General features: G+C 45.4%; 1 protein-coding gene across 1 annotated transcript; it reads left to right on the top strand.

Moving 5' to 3' along the window:
- Positions 1-3,063: 3,063 nt before the first annotated feature.
- Positions 3,064-15,011, top strand: ELAC1 (elaC ribonuclease Z 1). Its single transcript, XM_006891714.1, has 3 exons — positions 3,064-3,220; positions 11,954-12,421; positions 14,545-15,011. Exons 1-3 carry the CDS (start codon positions 3,064-3,066, stop codon positions 15,009-15,011), a joined length of 1,092 nt encoding a protein of 363 aa, XP_006891776.1.
- The last annotated feature ends 5,067 nt before the right edge of the window (positions 15,012-20,078 follow it).

Genomic DNA, 20,078 nt, shown 5'->3' on the forward strand with positions numbered 1-20,078 from the left:
CCCTCCAGAAGATTCTGGTTTGCTCACTGGGTTGGGTGCCACTAGCCTCAACCCATAATTTGTCAGAGTTTACGAAGAGATGATCATCTCTTGTTTCTGATACATTCAGTAACTGCTTTATTTTAATCTCAACTTTCTATGCTCTGTTTATTCTCACCTCTTGCAAACTGCAATCCAATAGGGAAGCCTCTACAAATTAATAGCTTAATTACCAGAGGAAGGCTTAATCTTTGAGGTGAAAATGCATAGTAACACTTGGAAGGGACACTAGAGAGAACCTCAAGGTCTGTGTGCAGGACAGAAATGCATCCTCATTTTGTTTGCGGGGTGTGGGACAGGAGAAGAGAGCTGACTGTATCCCAGAATGGAAGAGACGCCTCTATCAAGTGTGCTTTAAAAACAAGTTATGCCTTATGATAGCATTTTAAAATTTTTGCTAGTGTAAACTATTCTTATAAAAATTTGTACAGCTCAGTGTAATCAGAAACAGCCTAAAAGTTTAGAATTTATTATCCCCCATTGTAATCATCCCTTTAGATACACAATATTAATCAATAACCAAAAACCTATTGTCAAGTCAGTTTCAACGACTAGCCTCCATCAGCCATGCCAACAGCAGCCAAGGCTGTAAATCTTTATGGGAAGAGACTTTCTGACTGACCCCCTTCAGTGCCGCTGGTAGAAGTTACCCACTCTGTCACCCCAGCCCCTCAGCAGTATTAACAATGTCAATGTCATGTGTGTCCTCCCACTGCTGGCTTTCTCCCTCTTAGGCCTTGGAGATTTATGTCCTAAAAATTAGATCATTTCATTGACATCTCTTAACTGCGATCATTCGAGGGCGATAGTTGCAGCCCCAACTCTTAGCAGCAGGATCGATTGATCGTTCATGATATGGATAAACGATGAAATGGTGAACCATTTCCCTATTGATGGATATTCAGATTGCTTCCAGTTTTCAGTCATCTTCAATCTGACCACAGTAAGCATCATTCCATGTAGAGCATTTGCTTCTGTGGGATAAGCACCCCAAAATGGGATTGCTAGTCTAGCTGGGTGGTGGTATCACCCTCATCATTATAACTGGTAATATATATCCTACATCATGTTCCTAAAATATCGTAATGATTCATCCCTCTACTGCCAGTAATGTATGAGAGTTGTGTAAGCATTATATAAATGTTAAAATTATTTGTTTTCTTCCCTCCCATCAATGTGGATCATCTGTAATTGGTAATCTATCAGTTTCTATTTATTTGTTCTTTCTGATGTGCATTTCCCATGACAGAAGTGTGTCAGAGATGGGAGATGTAGCCCGAAACAGTGAGAGAAGTAAAAAGCAAAGCCCACAGTGGGTCGAAATCGACACATTCAGCAGGTGGTTGCTGATCACTTAGACTCGCCGAGTCCCAGGTCCTAACCTAGAGCCCTGGTGGTGCAGTGGGGAAGCACTTCTCTGGTAACTGAAAGGTTGGTGGGTTCCGATCCGTCAGCTGCTCTGAGAGAGCAAGATTTGTAGACACTTCTGTGCTGCCTTATAGAGTTGCTGTAAGTTGGAATCCTGAAGCACAGGCTTTGAAGTCCCAACTTGTCATGGCCCCTGTCATTTGAACCAGTGAGACACCCATTCCACATTACAGTGAAGTATTAATCATATCTCTCCTTCGAGTTGTTCAGGAAGCCCCAGAGCTTCCACTTGTCGATCATAATTAAAGTCCATTTCTTGTCCAGAACCTCACTTGCCATTTTTTTTTATTGTATTATTTTTACGTGTACCGTCAAATCAGATCTGACTGTTACAGGAGGAGATTGCCCCCTCCTTCTCCAGCAGAGCATCTGGTGGATTTGAACTGCGTACCTCTGGGATTGCAGTGTAGCGTCTTGCCACTAGGCCACCAGAGCTCCCTTTCACTTGCCATTTTTAACTGACTTTGTTTGGCTGCATTGTTTTACTTCTGTTTCGTGGTCACCCAGTATTTGATAGCTTGTGGTTTTAGTCAGTTCACCCCCAACCCAACCCACTACTGTGGAGTCCATTACAGCTGATGGTGCTGTGGACACTACAGAATAGAACGCTGGTCCTGACGCCTCTCAGCGGGCTGTGCTGGAGCCGGTGCTGCCCCTCCTGTGTTACCATCTCGTGGAGGCTCTTCCTCTTTTCCACTGACCCTCTGCCCTCACGAGGCCTTTCTTCAGGGACCGGTCCCTTCCGGGAACATGCCCATGCTTTGTGAGATAAAACCTTGTCCTTTTTGTCCCCAAAGAACACCCTAGCTGCTCATCAAGACGGATTTGTTTGTGCTTTTGGAAGCCCATGATATATATATATGTTGTTGTTATGTGCCGTCGAGTCGTTTGCGACTCATAGTGACCCTATGTACAACAGCCCTAAACCCTGCTCTATCCTGTGCCAACTGCATTGCCTCTGACACACCCATCCCGATTACCCCAGTCACTGAATCAATCCACCTCATAGAGGGTCTTCCCCTCCTGCGCTGTCCCTCTACTCTACCCAGCATGATGTCACTCTCTGAAGACCTGTCTCTCCTTGCAACATGTCCAAAGTATGTCAGACGAAGCCCCAGAATCTTTGCCTCCAAGGAGTATATATATGAGATATATATATATATTTTTCTTCTTCCTTTTCTGACACCTTAGTTGTTTAATAGTGTCTTTTCCCTCTCCGTGGTATATTTTATATTCTTCCTCAACACCACAATTTAGAGTTCTTGACTCTGTAGTTCTGAAACCAAACCCAAACCCACTGCCTTGGAGTGAGTTCTAACTCATGACTCCCTGCTGTCAGGTTCTGAGGGTGCACATCTTTATGGGAGCCACTCCAGCTGTCCCCCCAAGAAGCAGCTGGGTTAGCAGCGTAACCCCTATAACAGGTTGTTAAAAATCTTACATTGGATTTGTGTTGGAAAACAAGCCGAAAACAGGAATCCAGACGTTCAGAATAACCAGGAGATAAATTCCCGTGATCTTACGGGAACCTTTCTTTGGGGACGTGAGCTGCTCATGAATTAATGCCCCAGTGGTGTTTCTGTTGCAGGGAGGAAGATGTCCATGGATGTGACGTTTCTGGGGACAGGCGCAGCCTACCCGTCCCCGACCCGGGGTGCTTCTGCTCTGGTCCTTCGGTTTGAGGGCGCATGCTGGCTCTTTGACTGTGGCGAGGGGACTCAGACACAGCTCATGAAAAGCCAGCTTAAAGCAGGTTAGTGTGCTTTCTGCTGTCTCCTTGCGACACTTTCTGCTTGTGCATCATTTTCTTGGCCTTCTTTGACCCTTCTGCTCTTCAGAAATGAGCCTGACTGTTGCTTCCATGAAAGTGCTGGAGCCCTCACAAGACTTGGAAGCCCCCTGGCCACAGCCGCTGAGCCTCGCTTGTTTGTTTATTTGCTTTTCATTCATCCTGTGAATGTTGAGAGCAAGGATATGTCTAGACTTGGATGGAGTGTGGAATGGGCTACACAGGGCATGGTGTTGTTGTTGTTGTGTACCATTGATTCGGAACAGATCCGTAGCAGACCCTCAAGCAGGTTTTCAGAGACAGTTAATCACACGGGAGGAGATTTCCCCATCCTTCTCCCATGGAGCAGCTGGTGGACTTGAACCGTGTGCCTTTGGGATTGCAGCACAGCTACTTGCCACTAGATCACCAGAGCTCCCTAGGGCATATTAGCCGTCTTGTTAAGTAGGGCTGTATGTTGTTGTTATGTGCTGTCAAACCCTACTCTGTCCTGTGCCAGTCTCACTGTTTCAGACACACCCACCCCGATTACCCCAGTCATTGAATCAGTCCACCTCATAGAGGGTCTTCCCCTCCTGCGCTGTCCTTCTACCCTCCCAAGCATGACATCTCTCTCCAAGGACCAGTCCCTCCTTGCAACATGTCCAAAGTATGTCAGACGAAACCTCAGAATCCTTGCCTCCAAGGAGCAGCCTGATTTAACCCTTTCTAGGATGAACCTGTTCGTTTTCTTAAAAGTCCATGGTACATTAAATACTCTTCAGTACCACAACTCAAAGGCATCAATTCTCCTTCTATCCTCCCTAGTCATTGTCCAACTTTCTGATGCATAACAAATGATTGCAAAGATCATGGCTTGTATCAGGTGCACCTTAGTCTCCAGAGAGACACCATTGCTCTTTAGTACCCTGGAGAGGTCCCTAACAGCAGACTTTCCCATCGCAGTACCTCTTTAATTTCCTGGCTGCTGGTGTCAAGAGTGTTGACTGTGGAGCTAAGCAAACTAAAGCTGTGAACAATCTCAATCTTTCACCATCCATCCTGATGCTGCCAGTTGGCCCGGTAGTAAGAATCTTTGTCTTCTTGATATTAAGCCTTAATCCATAATGAAAGCTGCAGTCCTTGATCCTCTGCAGCAAGCGCTTCAGGTCCTCAGTTTCAGCAAGCAGGGTTGTGTTATCTGCATAATGCAGATTGTTGATGAATCTTTCTCCAATCCTGATGCCACATAGAGCCCAGCCTCCCGGATAATCTGTTCTGGATATAGGTTGAAAAGGTATGGAGAGAGGACACATCCCTGGCATACACCCTTCCCAGTTTTGAACCATGCAGTGTTTCCTTGCTCTGTTCTGACGACTGCCTCCTGGTCCAAGTATAGGTTTCGCATTAGCACGATCAAGTGTTCTGGGATTCCCATTCTTAGAGTCAGCTGACTCTGAGGGCTGTACGTTGTTGTTGTTAAGTGCAGTCGCAGGTGACTCCTAGCGACCCTATGAGGGAGAATCCTCAACGCTTGGGTGCCTTTCATCCTCTCTCCAGGTTCGTAGGGTTTCCGGAGGCAAGCTATTACGGAAGTGGATGCCACTCCTCCTTCAAGCTTGTTTTCACTGGGGAGCTCCACCCCACTCTGTCCACATTGGGTAACCAGAGTGCTGTATACATGTGCTTATTTTCAGTAAGAGAGAGTTATCAGCAGAGCCATGCAAGCCCAGGTGAAAGGGAGGAGGGCACATTTGAAGGTGACCTTTGCGTTGTTGAAGAATGCGGAAGAGAAGGACATTCTAGCCAGAGGGGGAGTGAGTGACAAAGGTCCAGCACCAGAGTGACTGAGAACACACAGTGAAAGGCCTTGGCCCGGTCAGGCCAGCCTGGATTCCAGTCCCAGCTCCCTCTTAGGCTTGTGACTAATGCAGCAAAGTGTTCTAAAGCTTCTCTTACACTGAAAATGAGGAGGAGCTCTACAGAGATGGAATGTTAGGAGGGTTCCGTGTAAGGATGCCACTCGGTGTGGTCGCTTCCTTATGGCTTTGCTCTCCCCTCTCCTGTCATCTCCCCAGAGGATCCTCCTGAGCCTCCTGGGTGTGTGGTTCCTCCCTCAGCCCCGTCATTCTATCACTGTATTCTATTTTATTGACTTTTAGTATCACCAGTGTCTTAGTCTATATTACCTAAATAGTTATTTCTGTGTTCACTGTCAGTGGTCAGTTACATATTTCACTCACTGACTCGCTCACTCCTGTAGGATCAGAGCTGACCTGACCCTCCAGCAGGCGCACAGGAGATTGTTCACGGTTTTGACCTCAGAGTCGTCAGTGGATTTGAACTGCTAGGGAAGGGCCACCTTTGGGTTAGCAGAACATCTCCTGTAATTATACATTTAGTAGATGCTTAATGATTAACACCCTTAGTACCAGCAGTCAGGAAATAAGGAGAAGCATTTCACGGGGAAAATCTGCAGTAAAGGACCTCTCCAAATTATTGTGGAGTAATGATGTCAGTTTGAGGACTAAGGTGCATCTGATTCAGGCCAGTCTCTTGCTCTGCATCTGAAAGCTGGATAGTGAATAAGGATGACAGAAAAAGAATTGACATTTTTGGCCTATGGTGTTGGAAACCATCCCATGGAAGGCCAAGAGACCGAACAGATAAGTCTTGGAGATGGTGCAACCAGAGTGCTCTTTGGAGGCAAGAACGATGAGGCAAGAATAACCTCACATACTTGGGGCATGTTGCTAGGAGGGGCTGTTTCTTGGAGAAGGACATGCTGTTGGGAAGGGTGGAGGGTTGGTGAAGGAGAGGAAAACCTTTGACTAGGTGGATTAATGGGTTGACTGCTGCAGTGGGCTCTTATGTGTCAGGAAATGTGAGGATGGCACAGGATAGAGCAAGGTTCAGATCTTTTAGTTCATGGGGTTGTTATGAGTCGTACTTGACTGGATGGCACCTAACAATAACAACAACATTGTTGTCTTGCTCTGTTTAGATAACAGCTGCTTAGTCTAGATACAGACTTTGAGCATAATTCAGTGGGATTCTCATTTCTCTCAATGTAAGCCGTGGTTTGTCAGATGCCTTTGTTGTTGTTTATTGATTGCCTTGAGTCAAGCATGACTTATCCATGTTGTACCAGGTGCCATGTATCAACCCAAAAGGAGAGAGATAGATAGAGAGAGTTATTGATTGTCTTCGAATTGAGCACGACTCATAGCGACCCTATGAACAAAAGGCCTGGAGCCCCTCTACAACCGTCAACATTTATCAAAGTTCATAGAGTTTCTTGAGGCATGTTGTTTAGGAAGTGGATGCCATTCCTGCTTCCAAAAAAATGCCTTTGCATAGTCAATAAACACAAATTCCTTCTTAGGAAGATCCAACAGCATGTCTTCCATTGAAAGATTTTCTGTTTCTATGTTTTCATCACCTTCTGTGCCATTTTGTCCTGTTGTTTTGAATGGCTTAAAGTTGTCTCTTGCCTCTGTATTTCTGTCTTTGTATTATTTTGCTTTGATTTATCTGAGCTGTGCACGTGTGCTGCACCACTTGCTTATTTGTAAATTCCTTCATGTTTCACCTGTTGTGCTCTTGGGGGGTGTGATAGAGGGTGGGGTTGTGCATGCCATTCTTTGTGTTTTGCATAGAGTGGTTGAGGCTGGACTGGCCCGTGCTGGTTTTGGCTTCATGCAGCAGGTGAAGCAGTAGCTGGCTTTGGCTTTTTTGCCTGCTGAGTGGAGCTGCAGGAGGTGTATGTGTGGCTCGATACTGCTGTGTCTGTCTTCTTGTCAGCCAGAGGCTTTCAGCAAGCAAAGATGTGTCATCTGTATAATGCCAATTGTTGGTATGTACAGCTGAGTCAAATCTGACTCATATTTGACCTTCCAGCACGTTTCCAGAGTCAGTAAATTGCACAGGAGGAGATTGCCCATCTTGCTTCTGCAGAACACCTGGTGGATTGGATTTGAACCGCATACCTTTGGATTGGCAGCTCAACTCCTTACCACTAAGCCACCAGACCTCTCCTATTGTAACTTAAGTCTTGATAGATGACAACTATGAAAATTAATATTGCTAGGACTCATCACAGTGGATGACATTTGATGACTTAGGCAGGATACTCCCAGGGTCTGAGGCTCTGTTGAATTCTTATGGTGGAAACTGAGGTGCAGAGAGAGCAGCAGAATGACAGAGGTGCTTCTGAGAACTTTGTGAGTGTGGAGGAGGATAATGCCAGCCACCTGCATGTTCAGAGAAATCAACCCCAAGACAAAGACATCTGAATTCAGGTCTAAGAGATGAATAGGGTTATCTCCAGGAAGAGTGGTGGAGATTGATATTCCAGGAAGAGACAACAAAGGGAGCAAGAAGTCAGTGAATTTCCAGGAAAGGAATGGCATGTTTGGGGAACAGTAAACTGTTCCGAGCACTGAGTTCCTGGGTAGGAGGCTAAGATGCTGGAAAGGGCAGTCATTGCAGACTTCTGTAGCATGCTAAGGTAATTTGGATTTTATTATTTTAACAAACCATTAGAAGCTTTTAATCATAGGGATGACATGATTAGACTTGTGTTTTTAGGATAGAGCGTTCTGATAGCAAGTAAACTGGGAAAAAGAGTGATATGTGGGATACCATTTCTGAGGCAGTTGGCATGCATCTGAGAGAGAAGATGAATGCATTGAAGCAGGAAGTCGGGGCAGAGATGGAGATCAAGAACTCAGGAGATACTTGTGGGCCCAACAGAAAGTGATGACTGATTATCTAGGTTGGGAGGAAGTGAAGAACTGAAAAGTATTTCAGGTTACCAGTGATAATGTGCTGATCAGGAAAAGAGCTGTAGGGGGAAGGAACTAGTGCCTGGGGCTTGGGACACAGGACCTTGAGATGCACAAGTTCACCTGTAATTCTGTGGTGTTGAACTCCTGACATGTGAGCAGGTTCTGTGTGCCACAGGCCCCTGGAATCCCGCCGATAGGCCTCTCAGCAGTGTTCTCAGATGCGGTCCAGAGTGGGGGTTGTGATCATTCATATTTTACAGAGTGGGGGGCAGGGGCAGGGATAGGAAGTGGATTAAACAGAAACAAAATATCGTTCAGAATTTAGATAGGAGAGTGAATCTTTCCTTTTTTTGTTTCTTACCTGTATGAGTTATCTAACACTTTGTAACAAATTGCCACAAACCTGGAGGTGTAAAAAAACCAGGCATTTAGCATCTCACAATTCCTGTGAGTTGAGGAGTCCGGGATCCTCGGATCCCCGCTGGAACCTCAGGTTTGGGGTCAGAGTCTCACCCGGCTGCAGTCCAGTGCTGCTTGGGATGTTGATCTCGTCAGCGTCGGCACTGGGGAAGAATCTGCTCCTGCGTTCACTTGGGCTGTTGGCGGAATCCTTGCAGTTGTCAGGATTTAGGACGAGGGCCGCCCTTGGTTCCTAGCATTCTCTACCGAAAGCCCTTGTGTTCATGGTTGCTTCCTTACAGAAAGCTAAAGGAGGAGCCTTAGAGCGAACGGACGTACAGGATGGAGTCTTCCATGGCAGAGCGTCACAGCCCTGTGTCCTCTTCTGCTGCTTAGAAGCAAGTCACAGTCCCACCCACACTCCAAGGGGATCATCGAAGGGTGGGAGCAGCAGGACGCGGGGATCGTGGAGGCCACCTGAAATCTTTCACAACCTCAGTAATGGTTTTCTACTTCACAATTATCCTGTATATCAAAAACATATGCAGCTAAACCTGGCAAAAACAGGAACCAGGAGACTTTTCATTTACTGAATTTTTATTGACTTGGAGAAAAAAAAAATTATTACCTCAAAGCATTATGCCTGCGCACTCCGGCTGGGCAGAAGCCGCTTTGGTAGACCTGGGTTTCTCTTAGTATTTGATTTCTTGAAACCCTTTAGAACTGACACTGCCTCCTGGGGTAATGTTTTACGAGCTTGGTAGGGAAATACCTTCTTTTTATCCAAACATGCTTATTTTAAGGTTCCGTGCTTCAGTATGTAAGCATCTGGTTAATGAGTTTGCATGTCTTTTTCTTTCATAATTTAAATAAATGAGCATAAGCCTTCTTTTCCACTTCAAAAAGGGATTATAAAGTGGTAAAAGGTGTAATATCTTTAAAAATAACCATAAAGAGTTTATGTGCTCATTTTGAAAGTTCAAATCAAGTAGAAAAGTATAAGGAAGAAAAAGTCCGACTCCTTTTCTCATCCATATGTTTTCTGCCCATGTGGATACAGTAGTGGTATGGGTGTATTTTAGGGCGCTCTGGTGGCCTAGTGGTAAGAAACTGTGCCGTGATCCCAAAGGCACAGTGTTTGACTCCAGCAGCTGCTCTGTGGGAGAAGGATGGACAGTCTCCTCCCATGTGAAGTAGAGCCTCTGAAAACCTGTTGGAAGGTCAACTCTGAGTCGATTCCGACTCGACAGCACACAACTACAACCAGAACAGCAACAAGGGTCTATTTGGACATGTGCATGTGTGTGCATACTTTTTCCATAAATGGGATCATAGTAGGTGTCATAGTAGGTGCTGTTGCTGTTATGTGCCATCAAGTCGCCTTCGACTTGTAGTGACCCTCTGTACAGTAGCTCTGAACCCTGCCCTGTCCTGAGCCAGTTTCATTGTCTCCAACACACCTCATCTCTTTGTCCCAGGTACCCTGTCAATCCATCTCGTTTGAGGTCTTCCTCTCTCATACTTCCCCTCCACCCTTCCAAGCATAATGTCCTTCTCCAAGGACTGGTCCCTCCTGGCCACGTACCTGAAGAATGTGAGACAGAGCTGCAAAATCCTTGCCTCCAGGGAGAAACTTGGTTTCACCCTCTCCAAGACAGATGTATTTGTTCTCCTGGCAGTCCGTGGTATGTTCAATACTAACCTGCCTTTTTTCACTGAACAGTATATATGAACACGGACATTTCCCCCATGGCAGCAGTCAGTGTGACGGCTTCACCATTTTCAATGCAGGCTGAGGACCCTCGTCCTCCATGGATGACATCCCCTCCCTCCCTAGAACTTTCTTGTTCTCAGGCAAAAGAGAACTCATGCATTTTTCTCTCCTCATTTGATCACTTCCTCATACCTTTGCTAATTTTGGTTCCCGTTTCTCGTCCCTGTGAAATCAAGTTTCTTCAAAATGGAAATGTTTGTCTTCTATGAAACTGTGATAACTGTGAGACACAGTTCTCCACTTACTCAGTTCGTCTCACTTGGCTTGGGTGAGCAGGTTATTTCCGAGTTCCTTTCTGACTCTGTTCTGCAGAGGCAGGGAGAGGGCCCAGCCTTCCTGCCGTTGGGGTGCTGAGGCCAGCATGCCTGTGGGAGGCAGCAGTGCTCACTGTGCGTCTCCTCCAGAGGCCTCAGGACATATTGGAGGTGCTGGGCAGCCTGGACGGGGGAAGGGGCAACCAAAGCGTTCTTGAATCAAAGAACATCAAAAGCAAGAGCTAACAAGGGCAAAGAATGAGGTGCGTGAGGAAACTTGTAGGGTGTCTCTTGGGGATCTCAGGGTCCAGACGTGGCTGCAGTCTGACCTTGTACCCTCTGCTCATGGGACCTAGACTTGGTGTGCTAACACTAGAAGACACACTCGAAGGACACTTTTGCTTGGTGGTGTTAGTAACCGTGTTACAAATAAACTGTGCTTTTTCTTTGGTATTCATGTTTGAAATATATAGACCATGAGCTTGATGTGAAAGCCTGTGTTACACTGAAAATGTGTTCGTTACAATTCTGTGGTCCATCTCAGAAAAATGCTGATCTGACATCCTGCAGCAAATTCCCTTCACCACTGGCTAAATCAGCTTACAGCCTAAGCCGATATATACTGAAAAAACCGTGTTGTGTTAGTTTAGACTGAACGGAGGAGGTAGACCCCAGTACCTGGACAGGGTTCCAGAGCGCGTCCTCTCTCTGATCTTCATTCTGGGGTCGACAGGCCACCACTTCTCTTGTGCCTTCCTTAGCTTGTTCCTTTCTCGTCTCCCCATTCTGCTCACGACCCAGCCCTCTCCCTCTTTCAGGCTCCTCCTTTTGTGTCACCTCCCCACTCTCCCTGCCCCCCAGCAGCTTCCTCCAAACAAGAAGAATCTGACTTGGCTGATAAATCCCTATCCAGGGTACAGAGTCCTTAAAAGGCAGTTTTAGGTTCAGACACTGATGCAGTCATTTGGGGCCAGTGGAATATTTGTTTTGCTGCAAGTGTATGGTTGCTGTTCTCAGAGGGAGCAGTGTGAGTGCGAGAGGAAGACCTTCAACAAAATGGACTGACAGAGCGACTGCAGCAGTGGGCTGGCGTGTGTCAGAGATGATGAGGATGGCACAGGATAGGACAGGGTTCAGGTGTGTTGTTCATAGGGTCGCTGTGAGTCATACTCGATGGCACCTAACAACAACTGTTATTTAGGTAAATTATTTTGGTGCCCTTGTATGTATTTTATTTATCTTTAGGTGAGAAGATATATAGGAAAATTTTCAGAAAATTACAACAAAACTATATAATGTGTTTTATGAAAAAATAAAAAGTGGTCCAATGAAATAAAAACCCATCTGTCTGTCTCTCTTCTGGAATCATGCAGTAAAATGTGAACAAGTTCTCTATGGTAAGCTGATCTTATGGGGGTTGTGGCGTCTGCTTCAAGCACCTTTGTGTGGGTTTTTCACATCTGAAAGATCCCCAATGCTATTCCTTTCTCTTGATCAAAAGGAAGAATTACCAAGATCTTCATCACTCATCTTCACGGTGACCATTTCTTCGGCCTGCCCGGGCTCCTGTGTACAATCAGCCTGCAGAGTGGCCCTGTGGTCACCAAACAGCCCATCGAAATCTACGGCCCAGTGGGCCTTCGGGACTTCCTGCTGCGGACCATGGAACTCTCTCACACCGAGCTGGTCTTCCCGTACGTGGTCCACGAGCTGGTGCCCACCGAGGATCAGTGTCCTGCAGACGAGCAGAAAGACTTCACCCCCGTGAAGCCAGCAGACAGCCCTCCCACAGAGGGCCAAGGGCGGACTATCCTGTTAGACTCGGAAGAGGACTCCTACCTCTTGGTCGATGATGAACAGTTTGTGGTGAAAGCATTTCGCCTCTTTCACCGGATTCCCTCTTTTGGGTTTTCTGTCATGGAGAAGAAACGCCCGGGTAAACTCAATGCGCAGAAACTGAAAGATCTCGGTAAGTTCAAGTTGTTGTTTTTCTCTTCGCATCAGTCAAATTAGTATTGACTCAGCCTGTGAAAAGGGCCAGGGGTCTTCCTTCCTCCTGTTTCCCAGGTCGGAGACGGATGCTTTCTCTCTTTCCTTTGCCCAGGGTTTGCTTAGTGTTAAGGTAAAGCCTTGGAGCCAGAGAATGCTCTTCAGACCACAAACCAAGTGTGCATTTAAAGGTACTTCTCATCAGCCCCACGAACCCCAATTCCTGGTCGGTCCTCCCTGTAACTTGTGCTCTTTTCAGTCACAGGAGAGGCTCGGGTGGAGGGTGATGGTGGTTTTATATCTAGGCTTTTCTGCGCTCCTGTCTTAATTTGAACAGTATTTTTGAGGCTATCTTTAACCTGTGGTGGTTTTGGGGGGCTTTCTTTCCCTTACTTTTCTGCCCCAGTTCTTCAAATTCCTGCATCGTCAACTGCCTGTCTTTTATCAGTTGCTTTGTGCTTCAGCCTTGTTTGGTCCAGTAGTCAGAACACTCCCCCTCAACTGACTTTACAAACCTGGGTTCATTTATTGCAATCAAAAGCAAAGCACACACAGGATGGGGTCAGAGCTCTTGTAAGGCTCCACACCCCCTCTGTGTGGGCCATCTCCCATGAAAGGGGGCCCCTGCACCTTTTGTGGAGCGGTGTCTGAGCCCCTCTTACCTCCAGCATCACTACAGTGCTCGGCCACAGCAGAGATTAGGAAAACTATGGTGATGTTTTTTTGTGTGATTGTTTCTACGCACAGTTTTTTCCTTCTTCGTCATGCCAGATCCTGAGAAACGGAGACTTTGACCACATGAAATATATTACCCCAAACCTGGAGAAATATTGTTCTATTTTTTTGTGTGTGTGTGTGTGTGTGTGAGTGTACCGTCAAATCAGATCTGACTGGTACAGGAGGAGATTGTCCCTCCTTTCCCGGCAGAGCATCTGGTGAGTTTGAACCGTGCGCCTCTGGGATTGTAGTTGCAGCTCCTTTCCACTAGGCCACCAGAGCTCCCCTATATTGTTATATTTGAAAACTTTAAACATGATCTCTATTGAAATTAGGGAGCCCTGGTGGCGTGGCCCATAGAGAGTTGCACTCCTAACCCACTGGCATCCCCTGTCAGGTGGTTCAAATCCACCATGGACCCTGAGGGTGAAAGATGGGCTCCCTTGTTCCACGCACGTTTCAGCCTCTGGAAATCTGCCGTGGGGTCAGCGTGGGTCAGTTCCAACTAAGGAACAGTGAGTTTTTTGAGCTTACATGTTGATGATAACAACATGTGATGATAACAGTCTTATTTTTATGTAAGCTTTGCCCAGCATAACCACTAGCTGCTATTCTATGTTAATAAGAATGAGATTTAAACCCCGTTTGGTAAATGTGGAACTGCCCCTGCCTGCCTAGGAAGATGCATTACATATGTTTCCCAGAACTTCTCTTTAATCTTGTGATCAGAACAATCTCCTCTAATAGCATCTTTATTAATTTAGCCTGTTTACCTGCTTTAACCAAAGGAGCCCTGGTGATGCAGTGGTTAAGTGCTTACATACTAATAAGAAGGTTGGTGGTTCGAACCCACTGGCTGCTCTACAGGAGAAAAAGGTGGCAGTCAACTTCTCTAAAGAGTTACAGCCTTAATAATCCCATGAGGCTGTTCTACTCTGGCCTGAAGGTAGTTGTCAGAATTCCACTCAGCAGCAGTGGGCTGGGTGGTTGGTTTTGACTCTAAATATTGATCGTGTTATTCTTTAAACAGACTCACTTCACTCGGAGATGAGTTTATTAAATAATGCAGAACAGAGAATCAAGGCTGTTACCTTGACTGTCATGAAGTCTTAGTGAGATTTAGGAGCTTACAACTCATTTGACACATACGGGAGGAATGTTTTAACCACTAGGATATTCTGATAGCAATAGATAGCATTGAGTTTTTAAAATATATATATATATTCATTCCAGTTTTCCATTAGTAGTAAGAACAAGTTACAAGGATAATGAAAAGGGGGGGGGGGAAGAATGTCTTTCTTCTTTACTCTGCTGTTTAAAAGCAAATCCTTGGCGAAGTCATAAATTCCATTCCTGTGATAAATTGTTACCTGTCTTCACCACTAGGTATTCCACCAGGTCCTGCCTATGGGAAGCTGAAAAATGGAATTTCTATTGTTCTGGAAAATGGGGTTACAATTTTCCCCCAAGATGTTTTAAAAAAGCCAGTCGTTGGAAGAAAAATCTGCATCCTGGGTGATTGTTCAGGGGTCGTGGGTGACGGAGGGGTGAAGCTGTGCTCCGAAGCTGACCTGTTGATCCACGAAGCGACCCTGGATGACACCCAGATGGACAAAGCCAAGGAGCATGGCCACAGCACACCGCAGATGGCCGCAGCGTTTGCGAAGCAGTGCCAAGCAAAGAGGCTGGTTCTGACTCACTTCAGTCAGAGGTACAAACCAGTTGCCTTGGCCAAAGAAGGAGAAACAGATGGTATCGCAGAACTGAAAAAGCAAGCCGAATCAGTGCTAGATCTCCAAGAAGTGACTCTTGCGGAAGATTTTATGGTGATTGGCATTCCACTCAAGAAATGAGACCAGCGTTCCCGACTGCAGATGGACGGGTCGGTGGCTGTGTTACTGAACCGCCAGGCCAGTTGGAGTTCTTGTTTGGTCTAAATTATTTGGGGTCTGTGATCCTTCAAAGGATGGCTGCATCGCTGAACTGACTCACTCAGAAGGAGCAAGCTTTTCCGTAACCAAGAGTTTTTAAAAGGAAAAGAACAGCATCCTTTTCTTTCGAATTAAAATTTGGCAAGAATGACGGACTTTCACATATGCTCCTTGTTTTGTGACTTCTGCCAGTGCTCCGTGCAGTGCTGCCTTTAGCTTCTGCCCAGCTTCTTGCTATTATTGGCAAAGGGCTTGGGGTATTTTGCCAATTTGTGTTGAATTTGCTTGTGTTATTAACAGAATAGAGAGGAGTACAATGTGGCTTTGAACATGCAGGACTGGAGATAGCATGTTAAGTCTTAAAGCCTTTGCTAGAATACTTACATGATTGGGTCATGGTAGGTGTGTCCTCTTTAATTAATATTTTACTGAACTTCCCAATTTGCTTTAAACCTATGGTTCTCGAGTGGATACTATGTCCCTGAGGAGGTTTTGAAATTGTGGGGATGTTTCTCCTGGTTGCAGTGACTGAGGACCACAGCTGGCATTTAGTAGTCCAGGGCTGGGGTGTTAAATGCCACAATTTGGGCCAGTTCTGCACAGTGAGGAGTTACCGTGCCCAAAATACAAATTACAGACATGTTGAAATACAAAGCAAATTATGGTTTATACTCACAAAGTGAAAATACCTTATTAAAATTAGTAGCCAGTTGCCTTTCTTGTCAAATCCTGTAAGAAATCCTAAAGAGCTAGTTACGTGAACATGTTGGACTTGGACGCCACATCAGCGTTATTTGAAAGAGATGAACCACCAACGAGTTTTTTAATCTAGAGGTAAAGATATGGTGTCTGTTAAACTGAGCTTTGATATACATGACCATATTAAGAATTGTTTTAGCATAATTTGAATAAATGCTCTTTCCAGAACGGAAGAGCTTTTCCTTCTGAGCGCTCTGCTTCTCTCTTGCATGGGGTTCCTGATCCTTTGCCCCACACTGTTTCTCAAATTGTGTCCCATGGAAAACTGATCTTTCAGTCTGGCTCTAAAGTTTACTGTTTCGGTACCTGACTTGAGCAGAGAACCCTTAGAATCAACTGTGTGTGCCCCTGTACGTACATTAATATATGGGCTAAGCCCTCACAGACCATGGGAATGTGGGAATGATTTGATAGGTTGGATTGGATGTAAGGCCCATGGTGTAAGACGCTATTCTGGACTAGAATTTGTTCTTTTTTTTTTAATATTTTGTGTGCGTATACTATTGAATCAGATCCAGTTGGTACAGGAGGAGATTGCCCCTCCTTCTCCAGCAGAGCATTTGGTGGATTTGAACAGCACAGCTTTGGAACTGCAGCATAGCTTCTTACCACTAGGCCACTAGAGCTCCCTTAGAATTTGTTCTTAATGGCCACATTACTCTATTTTTGGAACTACACATTAGAATAAAGTCTAAACTGGACCCTTCAGAGCCTATAATTTGCTGATGGGTTCTGAGAATTATTGTACATATAGTTTGTGTGCCAAACATTTGATCATTGAACCCTCTTTTTGCTGAGGAATGTCTTAGAACACTTGAGAAGTGCTGTCTTTACAATGCAAATGTATTTTTTTACCTGAATAATTTATTGAGAGGGTAAATTCCTTGTCTACACTTAGTATGGTACTTTCTCTGTCCTACATGGATGTGCACATGTCAGCAGTCCTCAGATAGTATCTTGTGTGTTGTAGATAAAAAATAGTACTGCCCCATTCTTAAAGGTACTTCATCAGCATCTACTGCTGTCGAGTCAGTCCCACAGTAAACCCTAAGTTGTCTAATATTAACACTTCACTGATAAACTCTTAATGACCTTTTAATTCTAAGAGCAACATATGCTCGGTGGAGACTTTTTTAAAAGGTTAAAAAAAAATTAAAAGGGAAGACAATTAGTCATAATTCCACCATCCAGAGAAAGCTGCTACTTGTAGTTCATTTGTTCTCAGCTGCAGGGTGAGTCAGAGACCCCCAGACTCCACTTCTAGAGAGACTGATCAGGTAGGTCGGCAGTGGTACCCAGGAGTCTGTATTTATAATAAGCCTCCCGTATACTTCCAAAGTATTCTTTGCGTGTGTATACAGAGATAGGAGAGTTGATTCCAACTCAATGGCAATGAATTTGCAAATATACATATGTACAGCAGACCACAATGAAAGAAAAAAATTGCCTCTTTTCTATACTCAAATGTGTGGTGTGTGTATAAACTTTATATATATTGACATATGTTTATATACATGGATTTTTTTATGTGTCTTTGCACTGCCTCAACTGTTTTTCTCATTTAATGCATCTTGAGTCTTTTCCCACAGTGTGAAATGTTCTTTGAAAACGTGTATTTAATGACTTTATACTGTCACATCCTATAGATGTAATAAAACAGCGATTTTCTTACTTTGGGAGCACGGATATTATCTTCCATTTTGTAAATAATACTATCATAATATTTTGGTGCTAAGTCTTTCTTATCTCTGAGTATTTCCCTGGGGGTTGATTTCCTCAAAGGGTCAAAATAAGATCCCTCCTCTCTTGACTCTGATGTTGTTATTTTCCTTCGAGTTGAAACCAAGCCATAGCTGACCCTGTAGTGGGTTTTCAGAGGCAGTAAATCACACAGGAGGAGAGTGGCCATCCTTCTCCCCCGGCACAGCTGGTCGAATCGAACCACATGCCTTTGGGATTGCAGCGCAGCTTCTTACTACTAGGCCACCAGAGCTCCCCAGCTCTGGACAGGAATCACTTCTTTCCTTACTTGCATCCACGACAGCTGCATGCGGAAGGCCCATTTTGCGACACAGCTGACGGATACTAGTCTTGTAAAGACTGCCTTGGCCTCCTGGGAAAAATGATAAATGGAGCCCTGGTGGCGCACTTGGTTGCTAACTGAATGTGAGGGTGTTCAAACCTACTTCTCAGCTCGGCAGGAGAAAAACCATGTGATCCGGTCGAGATTGTTATTGTTGTTAGGTGTTGGCTTCTAGTTGACTATGACTGGCAGCAACCCTGTTTACAGCAGATAGAAACCCTGCCCCATCTTTTAAGCCCAATTTTGCAGTTACTATGTCAGTCCGTCTCACGGACCGTCTCTCCTTGGCCAGCTCGCTAGCTTTCTAAACGTGATGCCGTCTGTTCAGAACTGGCCCCTCCTGATGACATGCCTGTGGAGCAGTGCTACCCCTGCCCCTGGGGGCGGGCGGTCACTGTGAGATGAAGCTGACTCAGTGCATCTAATATCAACAACAACGCAAATGCCTTGTGACTAACACATTGTTTGACTACGGTTCCTTTGAATTTCTTTACGCCAATTAAAAAAACTTGCAGTTTTTGCCTCCAAACCCAAAACCCAAATCTGTTGCTGTGACGTCAGTAAGACTCATAACAACTCTAGAAGAAAGCCGAGCTGCCCTCGAGGGTTGCCAGGGCTTCTGCAGCCAGCCTGGTGAGCTGGAACCCGTGAGCACATGGCACCAGGGCCCCGCGTTTTTGTTCAAAGGGGTGAGAGTCCTTACTGCTGCACCTCCGCCCATGGCAGGTATACCGTGAAGATGATTTTGTCCTCCCAGAGATAGACCTGTAGAGACGTGTCCTAGTTCTGTCTTTGCTGATTGATGGGTCACTGGGGTAAGAGATGAGTCAGAGTTTTTTTTTTCCTTAAATGCGAAGACTGAAGAAGTGCTGCTGATGCTTTGTGCACTCTTGACAGGATAAGAATAGACTGGCAAGTGGGGTGGAGATATGGGTTAGGATAGAGAAATGTCTGTCTTTTCTAGTACGAAGCAAACCGTTAATAACAAAAGCTGAAAAAGGAATAGCTCTTTAAACATGTGATGGTACAAAGAGAACAGGAAATACCAGATGAACAGTTAAGATTGCAAGGAGAAGTCTTCAGTGGGATTTGGAAAGGGATGGTCAAGGTGACAGTTTTTTGTCAGCCTATCCACTTCCTAAAACAACATGCCTCTGGAAACGCCATGACCTTTGATAAATAATGATAGTTACAGAAAGGCTTCAGGCCTTTTGTTCATAGAGTCATTGTGAGTCATGCTTGACGGCAATATTATTAGTAGTATTTAGTATTTTTAAAAATACCTTTCTGTGTGTAATTTTCAAGAATTAGGTCAAAACATCCACAAAGATAAAACACTGTCCTGAGTAATAATACCAATCACTGGTCTCCAGTGGGGTGTCCAGCCTATTGATGGTTCCTTTCAAGGAATGGATGTTTTAACCTTACAGTCCACTCTCCACGGTGCTTTTTTAAAATGCACATCTGAGCTGCCACTTTTGATCTCCTTGCCTTCGTCCCCTTTCTGCCATACCTTATCCTCCACTGCCCCTCATTTTTAGTGTCAGCCACATGGGCTTCCTTCCCATCCTTGGTCGTGGTCTCTGTAGTCCACATGGGCCTTCACGTGGACTAGTCCCTCTCCCTGGAGCTCTTTCTTCCCTTCCCTAAAAAAAGCCTTGCTCACCTTGACATCACAGCTCTGCAGCCGCTTCACGCCTGCCCTGCCCTCCCCACGAGGGAGCACTTTATTCTCCCAGGACCTGCATCATCCTTCCTGGTGCTTACTGTGTAAGTTTCATTTGGCTTCAGGGTTTGATTGTTTCCCACCAGCCCCGTAACTTCTCAGAACAGAACCATTGCTGAGTTTGCTCCCCTTCGAGTCTCACCTTCTAGCTCAGTGCCTGGAACATGTCAGTTGCTACTGAGTCAGCCTCTGGCTCTTGAGGGCCTCGTGCTCCAGGGAAGGACTGTTCTGGAAGACTTTGTGGCTGTAATCTACCCAAGCAGTTGCCTGACCTGTCTTCTCCAGAGCTGCAGGGTAGACCAGCAGCTGCCTGCAAAAAAGCCTGCAACCACCCTGGCTTCTGGGCTGTGGCTGGTACTCAGTAAATAGTGTCCACTGACTCCGTGTTTCTTGCCATCCTGGTATTTTATTAATGTGCCAC

Source organism: Elephantulus edwardii, unplaced genomic scaffold (genome assembly GCF_000299155.1).
Source record: "Elephantulus edwardii isolate Elephantulus edwardi_28Jun2011 unplaced genomic scaffold, EleEdw1.0 scaffold00103, whole genome shotgun sequence".
Classification (NCBI taxonomy): Eukaryota; Metazoa; Chordata; class Mammalia; order Macroscelidea; family Macroscelididae; genus Elephantulus; species Elephantulus edwardii.

Coding starts and splice junctions, on each gene's coding strand:
- ELAC1 (XM_006891714.1), top strand. CDS start 3,064: ATGTCCATGGATGTGACGTTTCTGGGGACAGGCGCAGCCTACCCGTCC. Junction 3,221..11,953: donor GAAAAGCCAGCTTAAAGCAG/GTTAGTGTGCTT, acceptor CTTGATCAAAAG/GAAGAATTACCAAGATCTTC. Junction 12,422..14,544: donor GCAGAAACTGAAAGATCTCG/GTAAGTTCAAGT, acceptor CTTCACCACTAG/GTATTCCACCAGGTCCTGCC.